The following is a 19,660-nucleotide window of genomic DNA, read 5'->3' as shown; positions in this document are numbered from 1 at the left end:
TGAGTTCAAATCCTCAGCATTCTCTAATGGAGCACGGTGGTGCATGCCTGCTTTGCTAGTACTTAAGAGGTAGAGGAAGAGGATCAGCCTCAGCTACAATCAAGTTCAGCATCAGCCTGAGTTACATGAGACCCTGTCTCAAAAGACTGGGGAAAAAAAAGAAATCTATGAAGGAAAATGAAATGATAATATGGCTTAAAATGGTTATCTCTAGATCACAGAAAGTTACTCCACTATACAGAATTTTGGGGAAGTCCACAGGCAGCTCTTTATGCCAGCAGACACAACAGCAACTGTTGGCATCAACTGAGTACCTTCAAAGGTACTCAGGAACTAGGAATTTTATCTATATTCCTAGCTCACCTAATACAATAACCAATAAAACCCACAGTCTTATGCCCATTTCCAAGATGAGGAATCTGAGATTTGAGCATTTAGCTTGTTTTCCCAAGATAGGTGAAGACAGAAAGACCTCTGAGGTCGTAAGACTTCACTCTTCTAGTCCATCTACAGAGGTGGGATGATGACACCATCAATGTCCACTCTTCTCCATGATAACCAACTCTAACATTACTAGCAGCAATATTCACATATAAAAATCCTACCTTCATCACGCCATCTTTAGTGGAGATAACTGGTAATCTGTATGACAGGTTCTAGCCAAAGTGCTAAAAGAGATCTAGCTTTCCTGAAGAAAGCAAAGTTAACTGGATAAAAAACAACAGTCTCCTCAAAAATTTGGCCTAAAATACCAACCTACCATAAATTTTCACCCAGGAGAATCAATCCCAAATTAACATTACAGAGCTCAAAATAGCTGAACTCTGAGGATATCTTATTGCAGGAGATAACATGAGTCCCTAATTTTTGTGAACAGTTTCCTTGTATTTGAAGTTAGAAAGCATCCATAACTAATGCACCAAGCAAAAATCGAGTTTGTAATAGTGGTTCCTATAGTGTAAATCATATGTTTATTTTCTATATGAATATTTTTATGGTACCGGAATTCAAAGCAGACCATTTGGCTATTCATTTATTCATTATTTCTCTGGAGTCCTAAACCTGAGCTGATCCTATTAGAGCAATGGCTCCCAACCATCCTAATGCTATGACCCTTAATACAGCTCTTCATGTCGTGGTGATCCCAACCATAAAAGTATTTCATTTTGCTAGTTATGAATCATAATATACATATCTGTTTTTCAATGGTCTTAGTGCCATGAAAGGCACTAGATTCTATGATTACAGTAAACCTAGTAAGAACACCAAAATGTTAGCAGTCACCAGCAGGACCAAGAACAGCGTAGATTAGGACAGGGATGAAAGCCAAGTTCTCAGAAATACCTTTACATCACTAACCCTGAATATACGAACTAGTCAACTGTGTGACATCTTAAAAGGATGAAAAAAATCACAGAAAAATAGCTTTAAGTCTTATCTGTCAATAAATCAACATATTAGGGGTTGGGACTTTAGTTCAGTGGTAGATCACTTGCTTACAAATCTAAGGACTCCAAAGTTATGGTCTCCAAGATCAGGGGTAAAAAAATTTTAAGAAACAAAAATAAACACAACATTGTTACCTTTCTTTGGGCTTGGAGATAATTCCAGGGGGTTTTCAATAATAGTTGTCTTTTCACTTGCTAATGACTGCAGGGAAAATAATAATAAAAATAATTTAACATTGGATTTATGTAAAAAGGCTAAACTATACTATTTTGTAAAATATTCAGTATTAAATTATACCATCCTTGACATATTCTTCTGTTTTCCTTAATATTCACTGAGATTTCCCAGAACATATAGTCTTACAGACACACAAATTATTTTCATATTTTCTAAGCTCTAAACTGAGCTTTGAAACATTTCACATAATAGTCAATGTTAATGACTTCTCATATATATGACTAACCACTCATTACTACCTATAACCATATTATCTTTAGTTTATTTCAGCATTCCTCTGTAATTTACAAGATATATAAAAATTAACTGGAATCAAACTGACATCCCATAAATATAATTCTTATAAATAGTATGCTCAGTAATTTCATACCTGTCAGCATTCAGTGTGCACTCTTCATTTTCAAACAAGGAGAAAGAGTCTACAGAGACTATGAAGAGAAATACTAACTTGACACAATTATTAAAAGAACTCAAGGCATGAAACAGAAAAGCAGTGCTTTGAAAAATAAGAGAATTCCAAAGAAACTAGTTATAATAGCTAGATACCCAGGATCTTCTGCAATCATGAAAAACAATTTTATAGTTCTCCTACCAGGGTCTCAGAAGTTTTCTGAAATCCTTCTCCACACTTGAGCCACGCTTTAGAAAGAGAGGCAGCTGCTTCCACTGTCTTCAAATTTGCTCTTCTCGACTGCTGTGGCCTCGCTTCTAGAAACGAAGGGTGCTCTATACGCCAATTCCTTTTCCTCTGCAGAAGTCATTTTTAAAGAAAAAAATAGAGAAAAAACCCAACTTTGTTATAATATAATCAGCAATTTGGAACCCAGGAATGGTAGCAGGAAAAGCATAGCTTTTGAATGCCTCTGAATAACTGACCAACAAACTTCAAAGAAAGAGTGAGGCCAAACCACCAACAATCCTATAATAGCTAAAAAAAAAACCTTACCGTTCAGACTTGTAAAAACGATCCCTGCTACACGCAAGGCTGTACCTGATAATCAGAACTTAGTGACGTCACTCACACAAGATAAACCAGACACAGTCCTAGAACCCATGATGTCCACTGGACAGTATACAGTATATAAGCAGAGATCAAGAGCAATGTTCTGCTCTGCACATCTGGAGAGATGCCACCTTAATCTGCCCCGCAGCCAGAGAGTCTCCCCCAGGATCCTGACCCTCAAATCAGAGACCTCTGTTAGACACTGGACCCGACCTTTAGCTAAGATATGTCCCACAGATGAGCAGCCTTAGGAAGATAGGCTTAGGACCAGAATTAGTAATTTAGAATGTGGACCTAGACAGCGACAGCACTTGGGAGGCAGAGGCAGGCGGATCTCTGTGAGTTCGAGACCAGCCTGGTCTACAAGAGCTAGTTCCAGGACAGGCTCCAAAACCATAGAGAAACCCTGTCTCGAAAAAACCAAAAAAAAAAAAGAATGTGGACCTAGAGTGATGACCCTCAGCATAATAAAATATAACTTTTGTTATACTAACTACCCGACTGTATCCATATCTGAGGGGAAGAAGCCAGGGAAGCTGGAGGCAATAAGGCTTCACTTCTGGACATCCATTGGTCACTAGGAAGTGGTTCTGAACCTAAACTAGGAAAAGACCTTAGAAGATGAGAATGGCTAAGGGTAGCATGAGACAAACATCTATCACAGCTCCCTTACTGGACAAGCCCACAGAATGAGAACAAAATACCGGGAGTGGGATTACTTCAGCAACAGAGGGGTGAGAGAGACAAAGAAAATATCTAGTGTAAGAAAGCAGAAAGCAGTACCAAGAAGTACATAACAGGAAATAAGTGGCCTTATTTTAATATCCATAAGATAGTAACATAAGGTACAGAAAATATCCTGAATCCTGCCCCCTTCTAAAATTTAAGAAAAACTATTCTATAAAAATAAACAACAAAAAAATTATCAAAGTCAAATGAGGGAAAAGAGTAAAGAAAAGAATATGCCAACACACAAGGAAAACACACCGTGGACACACCAGCCAGATGAAACAGTGAGGCAGATTTAGAGCTCTTTTTTTTTTTTATTTTTTTTTATTTTATTCTTTTTTAATTAAAATTTCTGCCTCCTCCCCGTTTCGCATTTCCCTCCCCCTCTTCCGACACATTGCCCCCTCCCCCCCACTTCTCTCCCCATCTCCTCACTCCTCTCCCCCTCCCCCCACTCCATTTTCCCTCCCTCTAGGTACTGAAGAGCAGTCCAAATTCCCTGCCCTGCGGGAAGTCCAAGGTCCTCCCACTTCTATCTAGGTCCAGGAAGGTGAGCATCCAAACAGGCTAGGCTCCCACAAAGCCAGTTTATGTATTAGGATCGAAACCTCGTGCCATTGTCCTTGGCTTCTCATCAGCCTTCATTGTCCCCAGCTGGTACCTTGGGCAACTGAGGAGAGGGAACCTGAAATGACCCTATCCTATACTGATGAATATCTTGCATATCACCTTAGAACCTTCATCTAGCGATGGATCGAGATAGAGACAGAGACCCAATTTGGAGCAACGGACTGAGCTCTTAAGGTCCAAATGAGAAACAGAAGGAGGGAGAACATGAGCAAGGAAGTCAGGACCACGAGACGTACACCCACCCACTGTGACAGTGGAACTGATCTATTGGGAGCTCACCAAGGCCAGCTGGACTGGGACTGAATAAGCATGGGATGAAACCGGACTCTCTGAACATGGCGGACAATGAAGGCTGATGAGAAGCCAAGGACAATGGCACTAGATTTAGAGCTCTTATCATACAAATCTTTCACTTAGTTCTGTTAGAGTTACACCCAAGATACTTACATTACTGAGGATATTGTGAAGTGTGTTGTTCCCCTGATTTCTTTCTCAGCCCATTTGTCATTTGATAAAGAAGAGCTACCGGTTTTGGTGGTGGTGGTGGTGGTGGTAGTGGTGGTTTGGGGGGTTTTGTTTTTGCTTGCTTGCTTTTAGTTAATCTTGTATCCAGCCACTTCAGTGATGATGTTTATCAGCTGTAGGAGTTCCCCTATAGGACTTTTGGGGTCATTTATGTATATTATCATATCATCTACAAATACCGATACTTTGACTTCTTCCTTTCCAATTTGTATCCCTCATCTCCTTCCATTGTCTTATTGCTCTAGCTAATATTTCAAGTACTATATTGAATAAATATGGAAAGAGTGGACAGCCTGGTCTTGTTCCTGATTTCAGTGAAATTGCTTTGAGTGTCTCTCCACTTAATTTGACGCTGGTTATAGGCTTGCTATAATTGTCTTTATTATGTTTGGGTATATCTCTTGTAACCCTAATCTCTTAGGAATTGAAGATATTGAATATTTCAGAAGATGGAAAGTTCTCCTATGCTCATGGATTGGTAGGAGTAGTAAAAATGGCCATTCTACCAAAAGCAATCTATAGACAACTCTCAGCTTAATATGGAAAAGCAAAAGCTAGGTGTAGTAACGTATACCTTTAATCCCAGCACTTAGGAGATAGAGGCAAGCAGATCTCTGTGAGTTCTTAATACAAGTCCAGCCTGGTCCACACAGTGAGACACTGTCTTGAAAAGAAAAAAACAAAAAACAAAAAAAAACAGGACAGCTAAAATAATACTGAATAATAAAAGAGCTGCTGGAGGTATTACCAACCCTGATTTCAAGTTGTACTACAGAGCTATAGTAGAAAAAAAAACAAAAACAAAAAAACTCTCATGATATTGGCATGAGACATAAACCCACACACCTATGGGAATCTGATTTTTAATAAAGCTGGAAAGACACAACGGAAAAAAGAAAGCATCTTGACAAATGGTGCTGGTCAAACTGGACGTCTGAATATAGGAGAATGCAAATAGACCCATATTTATCACCCAGCACAAACTCGGGTTTGTGGATCAAAAACCTCAACATAAATCCTGCCACGCTGAATCTGACTGAAGAAAAAGAGGAAGGTAGCCTTGAATGCATTGGCATAGGAGATGACTTTCTGTACCGAGCACCAGTAGTGCAGGCACTAAGATCAACAATTAATAAATGAGACCTCATGAAACTTAAAAGCTTCTCTAAGGCAAAGCACATCGTCAATAGCACAAAATGGCAGCCTACAGAATGGGAAAAGATTTTTACTAACTCCACATCTAATAGCGGGCTAATATCATATATATATATATATATATATATATATATGTATATAGAAATTAGATATCAAAAAGCAATCTAATTAAAAAGTGGAGTGCAGATCTAAATAGAGAATTCTCAACAGAGAATTTCAAATGGCTAAGAAAGTCTTAAAGAAATGTGCAGTATCCTTAGCCATCAGGAAAATGCAAATTAAAACTACCTTGAGATTGCATCTTACACCTGTCAGAATGGCTAAGATCAAAAGTACAAATGACAGCTTATGCTGCAGAGGATATGGTGCTATGGGAACATTCCTCCATTGCTGGTGGGAGTGCAAATTTGTACAGCCACTTTGGAAAACTAGATGGAAATTCCTTAGAAAAATAGGAATCCATCTACCCAAGATCCAGTATACCAAAGTTGACCATATACCCAAAGGACACTCAATTCTACCACAAGGACACTTGCTCAACTATGTTCACAGCAGCTTTATTTGTAATAGCCAGAAACTGAAACAACCTAGGTGTTCTTCAACCAAAGAATGGATGAAGAAAATGTGGTACATTTACACAATGGAGTATCACTCAGCTATGTAAATAAAAAAATGACATCATGAAATTTGTGGACAAATGAATGGAACTATAAAAACTGTAAAAGCATCCTGAGTGAGGTAACCCAGACCCAGAAAGACAAATACAGTATTAAAATCAAGAAAATCAGGCTACATATACTGACCCAGAGAGATGCAGTAAAGAAGAGGGACACATGGGCCTCTCTGGGAAGGGGAGAGAGAACAAATTTTGCAAGTGGACTGGGGTGAGAGGGATCAGGTGACGGCTGGGAGAGAGAGTGCTAGGAGGACAGCTGGAACTGGGACGCTCCAGGGGAATGGTGTGGAAACCTTGTGCAGTGGAATCTTCCTGGCATCTACAAGGGTGACCCTAGTGAGAACTGCTAGCGATGGAGGATATGGAGGCTGAACTAGCCATCTCTTGTACCCAGGCAAGGCTTTCAGTGGTGGGATTGGATTACATTCAGTTGAGTTTTGGGCCATGGAGATTCCTAAACAACCCGGGCTGAAGCTAGGACAGAGGATTGCTCTCTGAAAACTGACAGCAGGGCCCCACTGCAGAGGACAACATCCACACAGTACACTGAACACAGAGAGGTCAAGTTGGTGACTGCATGGAGCCTTCACCCCTATGTTCTAGTCTCTTTGGCAAGAGAAGATAGATACTCTGTAAGTTATGAAAAGAGAAACCTGGACACAAACCGACTCACAAAACCTTCAAAGTACAATCTGTGCTTTGTGGTAGGACAATGGCGGAGCAGATTGTGGGAGTGGCCAACCAATGCTTGGTTTAACTTGAGGTCATCGCCATAACAAGGAGCCCATGCCCTAGCTGCCTGGATGACCAGGAAACAGACTGGATAGACCCGAGACCTAGGGTAAAACCAAATACAACTGACAAAAAAAAAAAAGAAAGAAAGAGAGAAAGAGAGAAAGAGAGAAAGAGAGAAAGAGAGAAAGAGAGAAAGGAAGGAAGAAGCGAAGGAAGGAAGGAAGGAAGGAAGGAAGGAAGGAAGGAAGGAAGGAAGGAAGGAAGGAGAAAAGGAAGGAAGGAGAAAAGGAAGGAAGGAGAAAAGGAAGGAAGGAGAAAAGGAAGGAAGGAGAAAAGGAAGGAAGGAAGGAGAAAAGGAAGGAAGGAAGGAGAAAAGGAAGGAAGGAAGGAGAAAAGGAAGGAAGGAAGGAAGGAAGGAAGGAAGGAAGGAAGGAAGGAAGGAAGGAAGGAGAGAGAGAGAGAGAGAGAGAGAGAGAGAGAGAGAGAGAGAAAAGGAAGGAAGGAAGGATAATGAAATGACTCCTAATGATATTCTACTATACTCATAGATCAGTACCTTGTCCGGTCATCATCAAGGCTTCCTCTGGCAGCAGACGGAAACAGGTGCAGGGACCCACAGCCAGATATAATACAGACAGTCTAAATTGGAGGTCTCTATTGGGCTCCTCCCCTAGAAAATCAGGGAACCCTATGGACGAGAGGGCGGAAAGACTGTAGAAGGGTGAGCAGAAAAACAAGGCCCACCGCCAAATCTGTGTGAGCTCACACAAGCTCACAGAGACTGAGCAGCAAGCACAGGGCCTGCGGGGTCTGCATCAGGTCTTTCCGTGTATGTTATGGCTCTTAGCGTGGAGCTTGTGAGACGAACAGCAGGTGTGGCTACGTCTCTTTATTCTTTCGCCTACTCTTTTAACTCTTCCTCCTATTGGGTTACCTTGTCCAGCATTTTTGAGGGCTTTTGCCTTGCCTTATTGTATCTTGTTTTGTCCTGTTTGGCTGTCATCTCTTGAAGGCCTGATCTTCTCTGAAGAGGAAACAGAGGGGAGTAGATCTGGGGGAGAGGGAAGGTGATGGAGCAAGAGGGAGTGGAGGGAGGAGAAACTGTGATCAGGATGTATTAGCTGAGTGAAGAATCTATTTTCATTTAAAAAAAAAATGTAAACCAGTAGCTGACACTTCAATGCAAAGCAAAACACAGTTATACTACTCAGTAATGAAATGATAAACTTTAGAAAGAAGGAAGATAAAATTTAAATATCTCTTTACATGAAAAAGGATTAATGCAAAATGAATTTAAGTACAAATGCATACTACTAATAATATCTTAGGAAAAACAGAAGGAAAAAAAGCAATTTGAATAGTCTGCCCACACATCTTACCATGGTTTACAGGTAGGCTGTCCCTGACTTTGTACTTTGTCTATAAAAAGCATCATGAAATTGTTATTTTTCTGAAACACAGCATTCTGGGAAAACTGAATCCATCCTCCTGGACATGCATGATCACTCATTTTTAGGTCCAGGAAACAAAGCAAAACTATTTCTCTTGAGGTGAATGCTGCTTCTGCACAGATATCCACCAAGAAAACAAGACATTTTTCACTAGAACAATCAAGCAGACTGGCACAAGGTGCCACCACAGGGCCTTCTGTGCTCAACTGTCGGGCACTGACTTAGCTGGTAGATGAGTTCTTTCTGTGGTTTGGATCATACTTGATATGACAGATGTTTCATTGGTTTATTCTAAGATGTGCTTGGGGGGGTTGAACGTTTGTTTGTTTGTTGCTTTGAAATATCTGGTTAAAGATACCAATTTTTGTTTGCTTTAGAAGCATTTATGATTCCTAACCTTTCCAATGTTTTCAGATTTGTTCACTTTCAGATCTTTAATTGGTTTCAGATCTGTTAGTTTTCGGTTTGTATGCTTTCAGAACATTTGATTTGTTAATTGGCTAGCATCTGACTTTTGTCTTTGACAGGATTCCAATATCTCCTTTTATATTCTGTAGCTTCCCCTGCTTACTGCAACCTTGCTGCCTTTAGTTCAAGACTTTCAAGACTGTCTAGACATGAAGTCAAAGGTAAGAGGCTGATCCAGTTGCGTGAGGGATGGAATGGGAGAATAATGAAAGAGAGATCTTGATAGAGAGAGCTGTTAAGGGGTTAGGGAGAAACCTGGTGCCAGGGAAATTCCCAGGAATCCACAAGGATGACCCAAGCTAAGACTCCTAGCAATAGTGGAGAGGGCGCCTGTACTGGCCTTCTCCTGTAATCAGATTGGTGACTACCCCAACTATCATCATAGAGCCTTCATCCAGTAACTGACAGAAGCAGATGCAGTGCTCCACAGCCAAGCACCAGGCCGAGCTCCAGTAGTCCAATCGAAGAGAGGGAGGAGGGATAATAAGAGCAAAGCGGGGGGGGGGGTCAAGATAATGACAGGGAAACCCACAGAGACAGATGACCCGAGCTCGTAGGAACTCATGGTTTCTAGACCAACAGCTGCGGAACTTGCAAAGGACTGATCTAGTGATCTAGGCCCTCTGAATATGGGCAACAGTTGTGCAGCTTGGCCTATTTGAAGGGCCACTGGCAAGGGTACCAGAATCTATCCCTGATATAAGCTAGTTTTTGGAGCCCGTTCCCTATGGTGGGATGTCTTGCTCAGCTTGGTCGGGGGTGGGGGGGAGGCTTGGTCCTGCCTCAACTTAATGTGTCAGACTTTGTTGACTCCACATGGGAGGCCTTACCCTTTCTGAGGAGGGGATATGGGTGGGTTGGGGGGATGGAGAGGGCAGAAGGAGGTGAGGGAGGAGGAACTGTGGTTGATGTGGAAAATAAAGAAAAAAGTACAAATTAAAAAAAAAAAAGGTAAGAAGTACTTACTTGCTCCCTTCAGCCCAAGAAAACTTACTGGCTAGCTGCCATAGGCTCGTATGTTTGAATGATTGGTCATCAGAGTAGCACTACTTGAGAGATTAGGAGGTGTGGCCTTGTTGGAGAAAGTCTGTCACTGGGGTGAGCTTTGAGGTTTCAAAGGCCTAAGCCTCAGTGTCACTCTGCCCGCTGCCTGTCTCTCAGCTGCTCTCCGGCACCAAGCCTGTCTTCTTGTCACCAGACTCCACGCCATGGAGACAATGGACTAAACCTCTGAAAGGCAAGCAAGCCCCAACTAAATGTTTTCCTTTACAAGAGTTGTGGTCAGGGTGTTTCTTCATAGCAACGGAACACTGACTAAGATAGAACAACTTCTGGAACTTCTGGGTACTGCTGTGACAAACCTGCCCATGCTGCTTGTTGGCGGAATGTGGATTATGGGACTTTGGATTAAGAAAGCAGTTGAACAATTTAAGTGGGGCTTATTGGCCATACTAGTAAGAACGTGGAAGACAGAGCTGAGAGCAATGTAGATTATGATGGCTCGTCTCAAGAGAAGAATATTAGTAAGTGGCCTAGAGACTGTTCTTGTGATATTTTGGCAAAGGACGTGGCTGCGTTTTGCCGTTGCCCAAAAAGTCTGCCCAAAGCTAAACTGAACAGTTTTGGATTAATGGCATTGGCAGAAGTGATTTCAAAACAGCCTAGTTTAGGCCGTGCCATGTGGTTATTAGTGGCCAATCTTATGCAGATATATAATAAAAAGGAGCAAGCTGAGCAAGAAAAAATACAAAAAGTACAGTTTGAGGAGAAAAGGAGCACCAGGTTGTGTAATGGATCTAAATTCTGTGCTCAAGGAGATAAACAGATTAAGAGATGGGATAGAGGGAGTGATGGCCTCAAGGCAAGATCCCATCCAACCTGTGGAAAGGAACTGGAGAGAAGCTTAAGCAGGGAAGGAAACAATCAACCACAGAAAGCTGCTGCAGATGTAATTGAATAAGGGGGCCAAGTTCCAGCCCCAGCAAGCAGCAGAACTTGGCAGCTTCAGCCATGTAGTTCTGGCTTTGGAGTCAAGGATACAAGAAAGGGGTTACAGAATCTCCCTTCATGGCTAAGGAAAGCTGCTGAGGCCAGGCATATGTCAGGGGTGTCCCTGCATGGAGGCCTAGAGAGGCCATTACATGAAGCCGTGAAGGTGAAGCCTGGATTTCAATGGAGACCCCAAGATGCTGGGAGATGCCAGAACCATGAGAAACCTGCCAAGAAAAACTGCAGACCCAAGAGAGAGAGTGTAGTCAACAAAGCTGAAATGAGTTGGAAGTCTGAAAAGCCCTTTGACATCAGGCATGGGATGCAGAGGCTGGAGTTTGCTCTGCTGGTTTTAGGTCTCACTTTGGTCCAGTATTTCCTCACTATGCTCCCTTTCCTCCCTTTTGGAATAGTAACATATATTTTGTGCCACTATAAAATGGAAGTATATGAGCTGTCTTTTGATTTTGATTTTCCAGGAGTCACAGTTAGATATTACCATGAATCTCAGAAGACTTTGGACTTTTAAACAGTGGAAACTTTTAAGGTTGAAGTGAAAGCATTTTTTTTCTCTTTCTTTCTCTCTCTCTCTCTCTCTCTCTCTCTCTCTCTCTCTCTCTTTCTTTCTTTCTTTCTTTTTTTCATTATGATATGGCTACAAGCCTATGCAAGCCAGGGAACGGAATGTAGTGAACTGAATAGGAATGGCTGCCAGAGGCTCATACATTTGAATGCTTGGTGATCAGGGAATGGCACTACTTGGGGGGATTAGGAAATGTGGCCTTGTGGGAGTAGAAGTCGTTTTGTTGGAGGAAGTGGGTGACTAGGGGTGGACTTTGGGATTCAAAAGTTCAAGCAAGTCCTGGTGTCCCTCTGACTGCTCTCTGCGGGTCTGGATGTGGAACTCTCAGTTACTCTCCAGCACCACGTCTGCCTGCATGCCACCTTGCTTCCCGCCATGAAGAAAATGGACTAAATCTCTGAAACTATAAGCAAGCCCCAATTAAATGTTTTCTTTTATAGAGTTGCCATGGTCATGGCATCTTTTCAATGCAACAGAATACTAAGGCAAGCTAGGAAGACACACAGGACAGTTTGATTGCCTCATGTCTTGACACCCTCAAGTTCCCTTAAATATGTAACAGGACCCCAAGACAATGTAGTAGAAAATAATCTCAAGTTGAGAGTCAAGAGAATCAATCCCAAGGCATTTATATACCTGAACCACTACATATCCCCTAGAAAAGTCTGAAATTAAAAAAAAAAAAAAAAAAAAAAAGAACCAAGAGTACAAAAAAAGAACTGTTCGGGGATAAGCCAGCTTCTGGTATTCCCAACTGCTCCACATGTGATAACTATGTACTTTAGGTTACAAGTATTTTGAAAAGTGGGAAACTCTAAACCAGAAGTAATTTAATTTTATAGCTCCCTCAACGGAGAACTTCTGGTATTCCAAAATCAGTATTTCTATTTGTGAAACTATAAGCATAGGCAATAAATCAAAACATAACGAATGGGGAAACCTTAAGCGGAATTTGAAGTGGCTAAGAGAAGAAATGATAAGCATGTTAACCTAGACGAAGTTTAGAGTGCTGGGGAAACAGCTCAGAGCTGAAGAAACATATGACAGGCAGGAGAGTAAAAACGTCCTTAAAAGACTCCATCAGAACAAAATATAAATCCTGAGCAGCATAACTCTTTCAGCCCTCTGCTCCCATCTCTCCCGCTCTATCTATCCCCGCCTCCTCTACCAGAAGAGCTTCAACTTCCCTCTCCTTCATTCACTTCAACTTTACTCTGCAACAATTCCCAACCAAATAAAAGTTTTAAAAATTTTAAAGGTTGTTATGGCTCCTTTTAAGATAAAGGCCTAACACAAGCACAAAACTGTCAAAGGAAATTTTAATTAACAGATTCCTCAGGGAATGGCATTAACCCAGAGAGAAGTGACCCATCGAGTGTTTCCATTCCCTGGACAAAAACTTAGCTGAACACCCTTCTCCAGTCTAGCACCCTCCCCTCCACACACTCGTCACAACCTACCCAATCTAGTACATCTAATGGTGACACTTAGTCTAACTATCCTTGCCTGAGCCTCAGCCAACCCCTAGGCTTCCACCAGAATCACCCCTGCCTAGCCCCAACCCACAGCCCACTCCCATAACACATTCACCCTCTCCAGCCAGCAAGATTGAGCTCCACATTCCAGGCTATATGTGGACCAGAACCCACAGCATCTGCACCAGCACAGTCTGCTCCATGCATCTGACTTTACATCACCCAATCCATTTCCAAAGTCTAGGCCCAGGCCACTCCCACATGTTCTTCTCTGCCCCAGCCTGCTGTTCCTGTCAGACTTTGAACTAACCAAAGAAATCCACATGCCTATATCTCATCTGAAAATTACAAGCAGTATGGAAGATCAAACCAACATCTTCTCTCCAAAAAAAAAAAAAACCTGTCCTATAGAATTTTTGCCAATGAGAATTGACTAACCCTCAAAACAGAGAATTTAAAAGATCAATCAAAACTTCAAAGAATTCAAAGAGTTTAAAAAAGATACATAGAAAAATATCAATTAAATTAAGGAGAAAGAACTTAGAATAAACTTCTGAGTGATGCCCAAGAAAGCACAAACAAAGGGGTGATGAAAATGAAGACAACAATCCAGAATGTGAAAATTTGAAACATTGAAGGGGACTCAAACTGAAATGAAGATGAAATTTAAAAACCCAAAACCCACTAGAAACTTCAAAGGAGAGCCTTACAAATAGAAATGACTCAAACAGAAGATAGAATATTGGAAATGGAAGACAAAGTAAAGAATCTAGGCCAAAAAAAGCAAGGAATATGAAAATTTCTAAAAATCACAGGAAAGGAATTTTCAGATATCATGAAAAGATCAAGTTTTTAAGTAATTCTAAGAGATGAGGAAGAAGAATCCCAGGTCAATGCCACAGAACAGATCTTCAGTGAGACCTCCAAACTAAGGAAAACATACTCACATGGACTAAAGAAGCACACAGAACACAAAACAGATTTAGTCCAATAAGGAAAATATCCCAAGGTATATATCATAGTTAAAACACCAAGTATATAGAAAAAAGAGTATTAAAGGCTGTCAGTGGAAAAACACAAATGACATATAAAGGAAAACCCATCAGAGTAACTACTGATTTCTCAAAGGAAACTTGGAAGCCAGGAGAGCCTGGAGCAATTCTAAGTCCTAAAAGACAGTGATAACCATCAGAGATTAATATATCAAGCAAAATTATCTGCCATAGATGAAAGAAAAAGTTTCCACAACATAAATAGCCTAAACAATTTATATCCAGCAAACCAAGCCTGAGAAAATACAATAGGCATTATTTCTGAACAAGAAAAGAAATGAGTTTAACAGAGAGACTGTGGAAAGAATTAGGAAGCCATAATCATTAAAACACAAATACCACTGAGAACACAAACAGCAACACCAAAACCTGACCACAAGATGGCAGAAAATAGCACACACACTTCACTAATATCTTTAAATATCAATGACTTCAATTCTTTGATCAATAGGCGCAAACTGACTGAATGAAACAAGAAGCAAAATCTACCTATCTGCTGTCTACAAGAATCTCAGTTTTAAAGACAGGCATTGCCTTAGAGTAAAAGGATAAAGAAAAACAGGAACCAGAAAGAAAACAGGTGTGGCCAAAATAATTTCAAAATACACTTCAACTGAAGTGAATCATAAGAGATAAAGATAGACACTTCATTCTAACCAAAGGAACAGTTAAGCAAGAAGACATACTATCCTAAACATATATTCACTAAACTCGGGTGCTGAATTTCATAAAAAATCTACTCCTGGATTTAAAGACATAGTTAACATCAACCCATTAATAGTGATTTCAGTACACCACTGTCTGAACAAAAATAAACAGAAGCATCAGAACTAACTGACATCAAACATCAAATGAGCTTCACAAGTATCTACAGCATATTCCACCCACACATCAAAGAATACACATCTACTCAGCAGTGTATGGGAGCTTTTCCAAAACAGGCCACATGCAGGGACATAAAACAAATCACAAATTCAAAGACTGAAATCACTTCTTGTATCCTATCTGACCACAATGCAATAAAACTTAAACTTGACACCAAACCAATCTCTAGTAAATACACAAACTCATGAAGATTCAACAACTCATTACTGCATGATGAATGGATCAAAGAAGAAATCAAAAAAGAAATAAAAGTATTTCCTGGAACAAAATGGAAGGGAGCACACATAACTTCAGCTACTTAATATTTTACAGAGATGCCAAAAACATTTGCTGGAGAAAAGCAAGCACTGGCAAGTGGTCTTGGGTTGCAGAAGAAAACAAGCTGAGTAAACCAGCAAGCAGCATTTCTCCATGACCCCTGCTTCAGTTCTTGCCTCTGGGTTCCTGCTCTGAGCTCTTGCCTTGACTCCCCTTCATGATAGACTGACCTGTAAGATGAAATATACCCTTTCTTCCCCAAGTTGCTTTTTTGTCATGGTCCTTTTACAGCAATGGGAAGCAAACTAGGACCATACTGAAAAGTCATCTTGCTACTGGCATTTGAGGCAAAAGCAGTCTACAGGAATAAGCCCTCAACCTGTGGGGTCTTACATTATTCTAATTAGAAAGCATCAGAATGTAATAAAATTATATATAGGATCCCATTTAGTGTTTACTGATAAACTGATTGGAACAAAGTTAAATCTCCTACACATCTGGATTACAGGAGTGATCATGTTGATGTGACAGAAAGTAAGGGAAAATGATGATTTTCCTTTTTAATATATAAAAAAGAAAATTTTCTATAATTCACTTCAAGTGGTAAAATATGTATATGCAGAGTATGAAAATTTGTGTACGTATAGTGGAGAATCCAGAAAAACTAGTAAGAGGGCCAGTGAGATTGTTCAGTGGGGACTTGCCACACCAGGCCTGAGCTGTCAATGTTGAATTCAACCTGAGACCTACATGGTAGAGAGAACCAAATTCCACAAATTGTCCTCTTGACCTCCACACATGGTCCATGATACACACACACACACACACACACACACACACACACACACACACTATATAGCCTTCTTAAACACTATATATAGCCCTCTTAAACTATAAAAAAGGAAAGAACCAAGAGTATTCCCAAAGCCTTTCTATGAAGTCAGTATCACTCTAAAACCAAAACCAAGTAAAGAAACAACAATAAATTATATTTTTTTACTTAAAAACTATAGGCCAATAACATTTATAAACATAAATTCAAAAATGCTCAATAAAATACTTGAAAGGAGAATGCATCAAAAAGATTAACCACCATGAACAAGTTGACTTTATTCCTGAAATACACACACACTAGAATATATCTACCAAAATATATCCCTGAAATACATAAATACATTATAGGCCAATAACCTTTAACATAGATTCAAAAATGCTCAATAAAATACTTGCAAGGAAAACATATCAAAAAAATTAACCACCATGGTCAAGTTGGCTTTATCCCTGAAATGTGTTATGTGTGTGTGTGTGTGTGTGTACATATATATACATACATACATACACATACAGTATATATTTGAAGGGAAAAATGTTAAACTTTGGGCCAGCAAAATAGCTTGGTGGGTGAAGGCTTTTGCTGGCTCAAACCCATATTAAAGTGGGAGGAGGAGAAAACCAACTCCAAACTTGCCCACTGACCTCCTCAAATGAACTATGGTGCCCACACAGCATGCATATATGCTTAGACATAATAAAAGTTTTCTTTACAATAGTCAGTAATTTTTCAACACTTTCCAAAAAAAATTCAGAAGAGAAAATCCCATTTACAATAGCTTCAAATAATAAATAATATCTACACACAGAGGCTAAAGACCACTATAATAAAAACTTTTTTAAAGATCTATTTTACTGTTAATTGTGTGCATGTGTGTTCATCTCCGTGTGAATCTGTCCACATGGGCGCAGGTGCTCACAGAGGCACGAGTACCAGATCCCCTGGAGCTGGAGCTCCAGGCATTGTGAGATGCCTGATATGAGCTCTGGAAACTGAACTCGGTCTTCTGTAAGAGCAGTGCACACTCTCAACCACTGAGCCATCACTACAGCCCATACAATGAGAACTTTACAATATTGAAGAGGGCTGCGAGGATGGTTCAGTGGTAGCACTTACTGCCAAGCCTACCCACATAGTTGAAGGAGAAAAACCAAATCCTACAAATGTCCTCTGACCTCACCACTCAAACTGTGGCATGTGTACCATATGCTCCCTCCCATAAACAAACAAATAAATAAAATACTGGGGAAAAAATGAACACAGTAGAAAGTGAAAAAATATTCCATGATGATGAAGAGCCAGAATTAATATCACAAAAATAGTTACATTATCAAAAATCTGTTGATAGATTCAATGAAATCTCCATCAAAATCCCAATCACATTTTTCATATAACTAGAAACAATCCTAAAGTTTGTATGTAAGTGCAAAAGACTCCACAGGCAAGAAATCCTTAGCTGAGAAGCCCATCCTGGAAGTATCACACTATTGATCTCAAATTAGAGTATATAGCCATAATAACAAAAATAGCATGATACTGGCACAAAAACAGACATGTAAATGAAAGAGGCATAAGAGGGGACCCAGAAATAAACTTACACAGTCATGGCCACTTGGATTTTGACATAGCTGTCAAAAAGCATACATGAGAGAAAAGACAGCCTCTTAAATGATGCAGTGAATGCTGGATTTCCACAAGTAGAAGAATGAAGCTTGATCCCTATCTCTCACCAAAAGCCATTTTAAAATGCAAGACCTGATATCTTGAGCATGGATTGAACATACAAGCATAAGTAAGAATTTCCTTTTATTTTATGTACATGGGTGTTTTGCCTCCATGTGCATCCATTCACCACTTGCATGCCCAGTTCCTGCAGAGACCAGAAGAAAGTGTAAGATCCCCACTAACTAGAGTTACAGATGGTTGTGAGCAACCACATGGGTGCTAGAAATCAAACCCAGGTCCTCTGGAAGAGTAGCCAGGGCTCTTAACCACAGGGCCATCTCTCCAGCCCCAGCAAGAACTGATTCTAACAGCATAGGAAATAATCCAAAGAATTAGTAAACAGGATTACATGACATTAAAAAGCTTCTGAATAGCAAAGGAAATGATCAGCAGAGAAAAGAGATGGCTTACAGAATGGGAAAAACATCTTTTTCCACTACTAGACAAAGGATTACTATCTAAGAAATATAAAAAAACGACAAAAACTACATTGAACTCTCAAAACAAATAGGAATGGCCAATAAATTCTTTTTAAAGTCTTTAGCTATCAAGGAAATATGAATTAAAACTGTTTTGAGATCTGTCTCACCCCAATCAGAATGGCTATCATCAATAAAAAAAAAAAAAAGACAATAAATTCTGGTAAAGATATGACAGTATCCTTACTCACTATTGATGGGAACACAAATTTAAGTAGTCACAATGCAAAGCAACATGGAGGATTCCATGTTGGGAAAAAAAAAAAAATATATAACTATCATATGACCCAGCTATGACATTCAGATAGATACTCTGAGGACATTAAGTCAATACACCAGAGAGAATATCCATGTTTGCTGCTGCTCTTTCATGGTAGTCAGAAAATGAAACCAGCCAAGATGTCCATCAACAAATGAACAGATTAAAAACAAAAATGTAATATATACATAAAGGGATTTCATGAAGCCATAACAAAAACAGAATCATAACATTTGCAGCAAAGTAAATGGAACTGGAAATGATTATGTTGATTACATCAGATTCAGAAAGAGAAATGTTTTCTCTCATATGTGGAATCTAAACTTAAAATTATACATATTGATGAATATATATGTGCATAATATATATTATATATGTACTAAAATGCTTGTGTGTAGGTCATGAAACTAGAGGAAACATGAGAAGGAAGAAATCTTAAGGAATGGCATGTGTGGCAAAAGGATAATGAAACACATGGGAAGGGAGGCTGGGGATGCAGCTAAATCGGCAGAGTGTCACAGTTCCAACACTATAGAAAACCAGGCATGGTGGCACATGTCTACAGTCCCAACACTCTGAAGTTTAAAGTAATTCCTGGCTACATAATGAGTCTGAAACTAGTCTAGAACACGAGCTCCTGTCTCAAAATAAAAGACAAAGAAGAAAAAGCAAAAAAAAAAAAAAAAAAAACCAATTATGAGTGAGTACATCCCATGTTCATCTTTTTGGGTCTGGGCTACCTCTTTTAGCCATAAATATAGGACAGTGAGCCTATAATTTGTGATCCTAGAGAAGCTAAATAAGAAGGTGAACCCAAAGAAAAACATATAGTTATCCCCCTGGATATTGGAAGTAGTCAAGATTGCTGGGCAAAAATTTGGGAACTGGGGGGTGGGGTGGGATGGGGGAAAGGAGAGATGGGGAGAGAAAAGTAAGAAGGGGAGGATGGGGAGAACTTGGGGGAATGAGATGGTTGGGATAATGGAAGGTTGGATATGGAAGCAGGAAAGTATATATCTTAATTAAGGGAGCCATTTTAGGGTTGGCAAGAGCCTTGACTCTAGA

General features: G+C 40.0%; 1 protein-coding gene across 1 annotated transcript in view; it reads right to left on the bottom strand.

Moving 5' to 3' along the window:
- Nucleotides 1-19,660, bottom strand: part of Spidr (scaffold protein involved in DNA repair) — a 225,393-nt gene that overhangs the window by 200,898 nt on the left and 4,835 nt on the right. The window contains exons 2-3 of the mRNA XM_057764939.1: nucleotides 2,279-2,434; nucleotides 1,584-1,650 (exon numbers count right to left, since the gene is read on the bottom strand). Coding sequence (XP_057620922.1) covers nucleotides 1,584-1,650; nucleotides 2,279-2,434 — 223 coding nt within the window. The remainder of the gene's footprint in view (nucleotides 1-1,583; nucleotides 1,651-2,278; nucleotides 2,435-19,660) is intronic.

Source organism: Chionomys nivalis, chromosome 3, assembly GCF_950005125.1.
Source record: "Chionomys nivalis chromosome 3, mChiNiv1.1, whole genome shotgun sequence".
Classification (NCBI taxonomy): Eukaryota; Metazoa; Chordata; class Mammalia; order Rodentia; family Cricetidae; genus Chionomys; species Chionomys nivalis.
The sequence above is the reverse complement of the archived record's forward strand: the minus strand, read 5'-3'. Positions and strand labels throughout refer to the sequence as shown.